General features: G+C 65.6%; 1 protein-coding gene across 3 annotated transcripts; it reads left to right on the top strand.

Annotated features, from left to right (window-relative positions):
• The first annotated feature begins 4,065 nt into the window (after positions 1-4,065).
• On the top strand, positions 4,066-8,448 carry SCARA3 (scavenger receptor class A member 3). Of its 3 annotated transcripts, none has more exons than XM_068936688.1 (6): positions 4,066-4,144; positions 4,622-4,684; positions 4,779-4,898; positions 5,668-5,766; positions 6,340-7,383; positions 7,733-8,448. In XM_068936688.1, the coding sequence occupies exons 1-6, from the start codon at positions 4,138-4,140 to the stop codon at positions 8,161-8,163; spliced, it is 1,764 nt and encodes a 587-aa protein (XP_068792789.1). In that variant the 5' UTR covers positions 4,066-4,137; the 3' UTR covers positions 8,164-8,448. The 3 variants fall into 3 exon arrangements, with proteins under 3 accessions (XP_068792789.1, XP_068792790.1, XP_068792788.1); XM_068936689.1 differs by having other exon boundaries at positions 4,089-4,144; positions 4,546-4,684; XM_068936687.1 differs by having other exon boundaries at positions 4,125-4,170; positions 4,546-4,684.
• The last annotated feature ends 2,570 nt before the right edge of the window (positions 8,449-11,018 follow it).

Below are 11,018 nucleotides of genomic sequence, written 5' to 3' on the forward strand. Positions count from 1 at the left end.
CGGCTCACCGGTGGCAGCTGGACCTGGCTAACAGGAAGATTTGGGAAGTCTCTGAAGACAACCTGTTGGAGCAGGCAGGTCCACCAGTCCTTCCTAGACCCTCGCTGCAGGTCTGCAGGACCCTAATGCTGCTGGCTCCAAGTCAAGAGCCATGGAGGGAGGAATTCCCAGATGTGTGGACAAGGTACAAGATGGACTGTGGTTTGGTCTCTGGGGAGGAAAATATCACAGGGGGACCAGTGCCATTCCAAAAGCAATATGCGTATTTGGAGGAGGCGGAAAACGCAGTGGCTAACATCCTTGAAGACCTGCTGGCTCAAGGAGTGGTGGTAGAAGGGACATCTCCGTCCAACAGCCCTTTATGGCCCGTGAAGAAGGCCAACAAGAAAGAGTGGCGTCTAACGGTGGATTATCGAGCTGTCAACAGGGCCACCGCCAGGATAGCCCCGGTGGTCCTGGACAGGACGAAGATCGTCACGGCCCTGAGTCCCAAGAGCAAGTACTTCTCCGTGCTCGACTTGTCGAATTGCTCCTTTGCCATCCCGCTGGCACCAGCCTGCAGAGCCCGCTTTGCCTTCACGTTCAGAGGCCGGCAGTACCTCTTCACCAGGCTGCCCCAGGGCCTCCACAACACCACCACCATCGTGCACCAGCGGGTGGCTCAGATGTTAGCCCAGCTGCCCGACGAAGACAAAGAGGAGGTGCTTTCATACGTCGATGATATCATCATCGCTGGGAAAACCCAAGAGGAGACCAGAGCCCGGACGAGGAGAGTCCTGGAGCTGATCCAGAAAACTGGCTTTAAAGCCAAGTTAGAAAAGGCCCAACTAGTGCAGCCCAAGGTCAATTACCTGGGGATCACGATAGGGCCAAAGGGGAGGGAGATACAGGAGAGCAAGCTGAAGGCCGTGGACAAGAAGCGCCACCCGCGGGATGTGCGCGAGCTCCAGGGCTTGCTGGGATGGTTCAGGTCCATGCAAGAGCACGTTGAGGGCTACTCGGAGATTGCCCAGCCGCTCTACCGCTTAATGAGGAAGCCGGAGAGATGGGAGTGGGGACCTGAGCACGAGGAGGCCCTGAGCCGCCTGAAGGACGCGATCCTTAGGGCGCCCGCGCTGCGCTTCCCCGACCGGTCCCAGCCCTTTGTCATCAGGCTGACGACGAGCGAGCACGCCACGGGGGCTGCCCTGCTGCAGGAGGACGAGCAGAGCCAGCTGGTCCCAGTGGCATACCATTCCCAGCTGCTGAAGGACCACGAGGTCTCCTATTCACCACGCGAGAAGGAGTGCTTGGTGGCAGTACAAGCCGTGCAGGCCTTCAGGGCTCTCACGGGGCCGGCTCCTGTCGTTATCCAAATGCCACATTCGCCTTTGAAATACCTCCTTTGGGGGATGGCGACGGGAGCTCACACGTCAAGCGCCCACCCGGCCCAGTGGGCTCTGTTGCTGGTGAACAGGGGGGTCCCAGGGGAGACGGTCCCCAACGGGAACCCCCTTCCCTGCGGGCACCCTGCGGGCTCGGTGGTGCCCACCGCGCCCCCGCTGCGGCTCTTGCCCTCGCACGTCCCCGCGGGCAACGTGTGGTTCACCGTCGGCAGCGTGCTCCACCACGACGTGGACTATTTCGTCTTTGCAGCCGCCAGCCTGGAAGAACGGTGGCTCCTCGGGATGCGGGAGAGCGGCTCGGCGCAGACCGCGGAGCTGGCTGCCGTGGAGCAGGTCCTGCGCGGCCACGGGAGCGCTTTGCCCCTCTATTTGTACTCCGACTCCAAGTCCTTGGTGAAGAAGCTGCAGGAGGAGGGTGCCGAGGGCCTGCTGGAGACCACCGGCGGCGAGACGTGCGCCAACGGGGCCTCGTGGCCGAGCATCTGGCGCTGGATTCGCTCCAACCCGGGGGTGCTGCACGTCAGGCACGTCGCCGGACACGGGAGCGAGGACCCGGAGGAGCACGAGTGGAACCTGAGAGTGGGCAAAAGGGCCAGGGAAATGCCCGGGCGAGTCAAAACGGGGACAGCGAGGAGCCCGCAGGACTGGGAGCCGTCGAGGCACGAGAAACAGGAGATAGTCGCGCAGTGTCACGGCTGGTTGCACGAGGGGGTAGAGGGGAGCCTGGCCAGGGCGAGGCGGGTGGCGCGGTGGGAAGGCGACGAGGAGCAAGTAGCAGAGTGGGTGCAGAACTGCTTGCGGTGCGCTACGGCCGCGGGCAAAGCGCTACCCCTGAAGCCGCAGCGGGCGGACGGCCCGTGGTCTCAGCTCCAGGTAAGCTACGTCAACGGCCTCCCCCAAGCCGAAGAGGGCCACCAGGCCCTCCTGGTGGTGCTGGATGTGTTTTCGGGATGGGTGGAGGCCTTCCCCCTGCGTGAGCGTACAGCGGAGGCTATGGCTAAGGTGGTGTTTAAGGAAATTGTTTTGCGCTATGGGATGCCGGCCACCATCACTTCAGACCTAGAACCACACTTTTTCCAGGGAGTCATGCGAGCTTTGAGGGTGGAGCAAAAGTGGGACATCTTATGTCCCCTCCAGTCTCCTGGCCAGCTGGAAGGGATTAAAGTAAACCTAAAGCGAGTGGCCCAGAGTACCGGGAAGGATTGGGTGAAAAAGCTGCCACTGATCCTGGCAGGAATCAGATCTGTAGCCCGGCTGGGGACAGCGTTAACGCCTTACCCAATTATTTTTGGTTTCCCGATGGAATTGCGGGTAAATCCGTTTCATGGCAAGGGCAAGCTCTCCCAAGGAGACAATGTCCTCTCCTGGCTAAACCAGCTGCCAGAGGACCAGATGGAGTACAAGCACCGGATCGAAGAGGCGCTGCTGCAGGCCTGCCCGCAGCCGGGTGCCTGGCAGCCTGCAGCTGCCCGGCTCTGGCAGGCAGAGGACCAAGTCATGTACCTCAAGGTGGAAAAAGCAGAGCATGGCCTGGAGGTCAAGTGGGAAGGTCCGTTTTCCATCATCGACATTGCTGGCCCCACCACGTACCGGATCGACAAGGGGCCGGAGGGGAAGTGGGTGCACCGGTGCCAACTGAGGAGCACCTCGGCTCAAGACCTCAGGAGAAGACCTGAGCGGCGAGGCGCCCCGCAGCCGGGCCCCGACCTGGAGTAGCCGGCTGGACCGCAGCGGCGCCCGGGAGGAGGGAGGCGACGTAAAGCACCGCGGGGACGACCAGGTGGGCGCAGCGGGCGAGCCCCAAAGAGTCATTATGATCGACCCCAAAAATACAGTGCCGTGCTTGCACAGACGTCCGCACTGCGATTACTCCGTGCAGCTCACACGCTGCCCGCGTCCTTCCCGCGCCGACAGCAGGAAACCTGGGGACGGGGAAACAAATTAGCCGAGACCTGGGAAATGGTAGGAAAAGCAGCTGGCGGGGAGAAATCCCGGATTGGGGAAGAGCAGCGGGCGCTGGGCCTGGGGAAGCTGGGAGTAGCTGGGGACGGGAGGCTGCCGCCGGCGGGAACCGGCCCCGGTGCAAGGCGGGCAGCGGAGGGAGAGCGCGAGCAAAAGTGGGGAAGGGCCACCTTCGGCAGGGAAAAGGGGAAAAAAAAGGATGGGAAAACGGGGAGAAAACGCGAGGAGGGAGGCTGGGGCGGTGGGGAGAGCCCGGCCGGCCGGGTCTCGGCAGAGGGCAGCAGCAGCCCGGCACGGCAGGGTGCGGGGCATCGCACAGCACCAGCGCCCGCCGCAGCCCCCGACCCGGCACCCGAACCCGCCGCTCGTACCCCTCATCCTGCACCCCGGCCGGGATGCCCGAGCCCGTCCCCGGCCTTGCAGCTCCCGCAGCCCCGAAGCAGCCCGGCGACACGGGCCAGGGGACACGGGCCGGACCCGAAGCCCAACCCTCCCGCCGCCGACGGAGGGCGGCGCGCAGCGGGGCCGCCCCGACGCGCCGGGCGATGGCCGCGGCCGGGGTTGGCCGGGCTGGGGACGGGACGGGAACGGGGGGCGGGGGAGGTGGCTGGGGGAGGCGGAGTGGGGGGGGGGGGGACGACGCCGGGGCCCCCTGCGCGCCGCCGCGGCTGCTCCGGCCGCCTCCTTGCCCAGGAAGTGGCTGCGGGGGCGGCGCGGCGCGGCGGGCGGGCGCACGGCGCTGCACGGCCCCCTCCCCGCGCCCGCAGGGCCCCTGCAGCGGCGGCGGGCGATGAGAGGTGAGGGCGGGCGGCGCGAGGCCACGGTGAGGGGCGCCCGGGGTTGAGGGGGGGGGCGGGTGGGGAGGGAAGGAGGCGCAAGCGACGGGGGCTCCGGCCGTAGCGCATCGCTGTCTCCCGTCCCGGCTGGCCGGCCGCGGCTCTCGGCCTCCCTCTGCGCCGGTATTTGCGGATTGCACGGAGCAGGAAAGCCAAATTTAGGAAGGGGTAGGGGGAAGGGAGGAAGGGGGGAAGGGTCGTGGGTGTGTGTGGTGGGGGGGAATTGGGGAGGTGGAAGGGGAGCAACATCCCGGCCCCGAAGGAAACCCCCGTTCCCGGCGTCGCCCGCTCGCGGTGCGCACCGGGGCGCAGGGCTGGCAGCACGCGGGGCGCTTTTCGGGATACCCGCGGCTAACGCCAAGGGCGCCGGTGAGGACGGAGAGGCCGCGGTGACGCGGAGGCCACGAGCGCTCCCATCCCTCTGGCGTCGCCTTCCAGAAGACGAGCTGGCCGCCGGGGAGGAAGAAGAGATGCCGCCGTCTTCCCGCTACGGGCCCGACGGTAAGGGTCGAAACCCCCCCCACCCAGGGTCGGCGGGGCGCCCCGCGCCGGCCTCGGCCGCGGCCCGGGCCTGAGCCTTCCTCCCGGCCCGCAGGCAGGAGCCCCAGCAGCTGCAGCCGCTGCCGGAGGAACCTGTCGCTGCGGGCGTCCGTCCGCGGGCTCTACGTCTTCGCCGTCCTCCTGGTCGTCGCCGTCACCGTGCTGGCCTCCCTGGGTGCGTAGGGGCAGGGCTCGCGGACAGCCGCCGTCCTTGCTGCCCTGCCTCCCTCCTTCCTTCCTTCTCGCCTGCCTTCCTCCCTTCCCTCCTTCCTTCCTTCCCCGCTTTGGTTCTTCCCTCCTTTTTCTTCCTTCCCTCCCTCCTTTTCTTCCCTATTTCCTTCCCTCCTTCCTTCCTCCCATCCCTCCTTCCTTCCTCCCTTCCCTCCTTCCTTCTCTCCCTCCTTCCCTCCCTCCTTCCTTCCCTATTTCCTTCCCTCCCTCCTTCCTTCCCTATTTCCTTCCCTGTTTCCTTCCCTCCCTCCTTCTTTCCCTATTTCCTTCCTCCCATCCCTCCTTCCTTCCTCCCTTCCCTCCTTCCTTCTCTCCCTCCTTCCCTCCCTCCTTCCTTCCCTATTTCCTTCTCTCCTTCCCTCCCTATTTCCTTCCCTCCCTCCTTCCTCCCTTCCTTCCCTCCCGGCCCTACGCAGCTCCCCCGGGCGTTTACGGCTTTGCTCCCCTTGCGCTCGGGCCCAGCGATATATTTGAGGTTTAAAAAAAAAAAAAAAGGCGTTCAGGAGACGCATCCTGCGGAGGGGCGGCCCGGGCCGGCCGGCGTCGCGGCGGGACCGGGGCTCCTGCTGCTCTGTGGCAGCCTCCCGGCTCCGCGGCAGGTCACGTCCGTCCTGCCGCCGGGCCGCTGGCTTGCGCCACGGAAGATGGTTGCAAGCCCTGGGCTGGGTCCGGCGGCCGCTCGTGCCCTCCCACCGCCCGGCTTTTCTCTGCAGTGTTCAAGAAAGTCGACTCCATCTCCAGTGACATCAGCTCAGCCCAGATTTATTACGAGAAGAAGATCGTATCCATCCAGCAAGACCTCCAGGAGCTGGGTGAGCGTCCTGTCCTGCACCCCTCAACCGCTTTCTCCCCAGGCGGGAGGCTTTCTCCAGGATCTGGCACCCTGCATCCCTCCAGCTGAGCGGGCCTCAGCGTGGAGGAGAAGGTAGCCAGGGACAGGAGCATCTCCACCTTTCGGGTCCCCCAGGGCCAAAACCTCACTTATCTCCCAGGGTTTCTGGGGCTGAGCTAGAGGAGACAGTCCTATGCAGTAGTCTCCTTCCCTGCTGCCCACCTTCGCGGAGGGGAGACTAAAACCCCACGGGGAGGGCGGTAGCGTGGTGCCTTTGGGGGCACCTGCTGCATGGAGGTGGTAGGTGACGTTCCCAAGGAGCAGGATGAGCCCCGGCGCTCGTGGCTCCTCGTCCTGGGCTGGGACCGCGCAGGCTGGTGGGCTGGGTGGTTGTCCCAGCTGTTCCCATCTGCGGTGCCTGGCAGGGCCAGACTGTGGTGAGGCTCCTTCCTCTGGCTCTGGTCCTCAGCAGGGGTGTTTCCAGGCCCAGCAGCTGATCCAGGAGGCACCGGGGTGGCGGCTGGGGTAACGCAGACCTCTGTCCTCCGTTCAGATCAGAAGGCCTTGGGGAACTGCTCCCTCTGCCACGAGACGGGGCAGCTGGGGCAGGAGATCACCAAGCTGCAGGGCGAGCTGGAGGAGATCCAGAAGATGCTCTTGGTTCAGGAGATCCTGCTCAACCGGGCCTCCCAGACCCACGACTTGCTCTCATCCACCAGCGACAAGATTGCCAATGAGGTGGACAACTGCTCCTTCTCCATCCGGCAGGTCAACCAAAGCTTGGGGCAATTCCTTGCCCAGGTTGGGGGCTGGCAAGCGGTCACCTCCGAGCTAGACAGCTCTCTCAAGGGGCTGGTGCAGGAGCGCTACGACGTCAGGGCGGCCATGCAGCAGATGAACTTCACCCTGGGGCAGACCTCCGACTGGATCCACGTCATCCAGAGGAAGACGGACGAGGAGACGCTGACGCTGCAGAAGATCGTGACTGAGTGGCAGAACTACACCCGTCTCTTCAGCGGCCTGCGGGCCGCATCCTCCAAGACCAGCGAGCTGGTCAAGAGCATCCAAGGCAGCGTCAGCTCTGCGGCCCAGCAGGTCAGCCAGAACTCGGAGAGCATGCACGACCTGGTGCTGCAAGTGATGGGCCTCCAGCTGCAGCTGGACAACATCTCCTCCTTCCTGGATGACCACGAGGAGAACATGAACGACCTGCGCTACCACACTAGGTACACGCAGAACCGCACGGCCGAGCGCTTCGAGACCCTGGAAGGCCGCATGACCTCCCACGAGATCGAGATCAGCACCATTTTCGCCAACATCAACGCCACCGACAGCCACGTCCACAGCATGCTGCGATACCTGGACGACGTGCGGCTCTCCTGCACCCTGGGCTTCCACACCCACGCCGAGGAGCTCTACTACCTGAACAAGTCCCTCAGCCTGGCCCAGGGCACCACGGACCTGCTGCGGGAACGCTTCAGCCTGCTCAATGCCCGGTTGGACTTTGACATCCGCAACCTGTCCATGATCATGGAGGAGATGAAAGTGGTGGACGTCCGGCACGGAGAGATGCTGAAAAACATCACCATCTTACGAGGTGTGGTGCATGCTGGTGTCTGCAACATGTCCCCACCCCGGTCGTATCGTGACCCTCCACATCGGCTAGGGACCGATGTAGCGTAGCCCGCGTAGCCCCGGGGACGCCATGCCGAGGGCTAACGCAGGGTCCGGGAGCTGAGCACCTCAGGAGCTTCCCGAGCTGGGGGAAGGGGAGAGCAGGGCGCCCAAAGCTTCTCCCACCGACTCCGGTGGCCTGAGGACCTCTCCAGTGACCCGGTGGATTTGCAGGGCCCCTGAGCCCCCAGGGTGGGGGGGGGACATCTCCCCCCCGCCCCAGTGCTGCACGCCGGGCTTCGCGCTCACCCGCTCTCCCTTTTGCTCCGCAGGTGCTCCGGGACTCCCGGGCCCCCGCGGCCCCAAAGGCGACGGGGGCGTCAAGGGCCCCGCGGGCAGCGAGGGCGAGAAGGGCGACGCGGGGAGTTTGGGCTCGCCGGGCGCGCCGGGTAGCCCTGGTGCCCCGGGTGACCCCGGCCCCCGGGGCGAGAGGGGTCCCCTGGGCGCCCAAGGCGTCCCCGGCCTCAAGGGCGCCAAGGGCGGCTTCGGGCAAGGCGGCGTCGCGGGACAGATGGGACCCAAAGGAGACCTCGGAGCCCCGGGGCCGGATGGGGCGCCAGGACCGGCGGGACCGGTCGGACCGCAAGGCAAACCGGGCATACCCGGGAAAGCCGGGGCGCCGGGCCGCGCGGGGCCGGCGGGACCCAAGGGGGACCCCGGCGTGCCTGGTCCTCCGGGTCCCCCGGGTCCCCCGGGACAGTAGCGCATCCTCCTCGCCAGGGTCGGGGTGCCCATAGGGGGCTGGTCCCCAGCTCGCAGGGTGGCTGCGGGTGCCCCTTGCCCGGAGCATCCCGCCGCTGCTCCCCGGCCCGGCATCGCTGCGGTGGGAGGGGGCGCGCGCGGGCCGCGGGCCGGCTGCACGCCGTCGTTTCCCTCTGGCAATGTACTCCTGGCGCAATAAAAGCTGTACGGGGTCCCGGCGGCCGGGGCCGGGTCCGGCGGGCACGTCGGCAAAGGGGTGCCGCCGGCCTCAGGGCAACTCGGTGCATGTGCCGGCCTCGGCTGCCTGGGGGAAAAGGCGTGGGCTGTGCGGCGCGCTCCAGCTCTGCCGGCCACCGGCTACCGGCTCCGCGGCCCCGGTGCCAAGAGCAACACGGTGCTGGGGGAAAACAGCCCGGCTCGCTGCTCCCGGCCCTGCCATGCACCGGGGCACGCACACACATCACGCGTGTGCGCACGTGCATGCACGCCCCTGGGCTGTGCGCTGGCACCGGGGTGCACGCGCACACACACACGTGTGCACACGTGCATGCACACACGTGCCTGCTTGGCTGTCTGCAGCCACTGGGGCGTGCACACACACACACATGTGTGCACACATGCACACACACACGTGCCTGCTTGGCTGTGCATTGGCACCAGGGTGTGCACACACACACACGTGCATATGTGCATGCACCCATGTGCCTGCTTGGCTGTGTGCCAGCACTGGGGTGTGCACACACACACACGTGTGCACGTGTGCATGCACACATGTGCCCACTTGGCTGTGCACTGGCACTGGGGTGTGCACACACACACACGTGTGCACATGTGCATGCACACACGTGCCTGCTTGGCTGTGCACTGGCACTGGGGCGTGCACACACACGTGCACACGTGCATGCACACACGTGCCTGCTTGGCTGTCTGCAGCCACTGGGGCGTGCACACACACACACATGTGTGCACACGTGCACGCACACACGTGCCTGCTTGGCTGTGCATTGGCACCAGGGTGTGCACACACACACACGTGCATATGTGCATGCACCCATGTGCCTGCTTGGCTGTGTGCCAGCACTGGGGTGTGCACACACACACACACGTGTGCACGTGTGCATGCACACACGTGCCCACTTGGCTGTGCACTGGCACTGGGGCGTGCACACACACACACGTGTGCACATGTGCATGCACACACGTGCCTGCTTGGCTGTGCGCTGGCACTGGGGTGTGCACACATGTGCACACGTGCATGCACACACGTGCCTGCTTGGCTGTGCGCTGGCACTGGGGTGTGCACACATGTGCACACGTGCATGCACACACGTGCCTGCTTGGCTGTGCGCTGGCACTGGGGCGTGCACACTCACACACACATGTGCACACGTGCACGCACACACGTGCCTGCTTGGCTGTGCATTGGCACCAGGGTGTGCACACACACACACGTGCATATGTGCATGCACCCATGTGCCTGCTTGGCTGTGTGCCAGCACTGGGGTGTGCACACATACACACGTGTGCACGTGTGCACACTCACACGTGCCCGCTTGGCTCTGTACCAGCACTGGGGCGTGCACACACACACACACACGTGTGCACACATGCACGCACACACGTGCCCGCTTGGCTGTGTGCTGGCACCAGGGCATGCACACGCACACACACGTGTGCACACGTGCATGCACACACGTGCCCGCTTGGCTGTGCGCTGCCACTGGGGCATGCACATGCACACATGTGCACACGTGCACGCACACACGTGCCCGCTTGGCTGTGCGCCAGCATCGGGGCATGCACACACATACGTACCTGCTTGGCTGTGCGCCAGCACCGGGGCGTGCAAAGGCACACATGTGTGCACATGTGCATGCACACATGTGCCCACTTGGCTGTGCGCTGGCACCAGGGCATGCACACAAACACACGTGTGCACACACGCATGCACACACGTGCCTGCACTGGGGCATGCACGTGCACCCGTGCGTGCACACACGTGCCTGCTTGGCTGTGTGTCAGCACCAGGGCGTGCACATGCACACGTGTGCACATGGGCATGCACACATGTGCCTGCATGCCAGCACTAGGGCGTGCACATGCACAGACACGCGTGTGCACATGTGCATGCACACGTGCCCAGGGCCGAGACGGGTGCCCCCGGGGTGCCGGTACAGGCCATTCCCCCCCCCCCCCAGCGTCGCCCTGCGGCAGCCGCCTCGCCCAGCGGTTTATTGCTGTTGGCAAAGGTGCTTCCTGTTTTCGGCTGGGAAGCGGCGGCGACTGCCGAAAGGCCAGTTACGAAAGCGGGCGAAGGCCGTCGCCTGCCGCCTCCGCGCGGCGCTCGGGCAGCGGGGCGAGCCGTGGGCAGAGACCCGGCAACTCGTCACACCGATAAGCCCCAGTCTCGCCGTAGGGATACCGAGAGGGGAGGGACGGCAGTGGCAGCCCCAAGCCTGACCGGCCAGGGCCATGCTGGGCTGGCGTGTGATGAGTGTTGAGGTCGGCGGTCTCAGCAGGCGCCCTGTGAAACGGCCCATTGCCTGCAGCGAGGAGGAGGAGGAGGAGGAGGAGGAAGACACCCTTTGGTGCTAAGCCCATGTCCGGCCCCGGTGGGGTTTTGGGGGGGGGGGGGGGGGGCCAGAGCCGGACTCGCCGCCGAACAACGGTTATTCTTTGCTTCCATCTAGCGGCTGCCGGGCCGGAGGCGAGGAGCGGCTGCGGGGCAGCCGAACCCCCCCTGGACATTCAAACCGGCCCCCTGGGAAGTCTCCGCTTAGACCCTCACCACCTCCATCCTGCTAACAATAAAGTCTTGGCTTCACCTATAAGTTGGAAAAGTCGGGGGGGGGGGGG

This window comes from Struthio camelus, chromosome 3 (assembly GCF_040807025.1).
Source record: "Struthio camelus isolate bStrCam1 chromosome 3, bStrCam1.hap1, whole genome shotgun sequence".
NCBI lineage: Eukaryota > Metazoa > Chordata > Aves > Struthioniformes > Struthionidae > Struthio > Struthio camelus.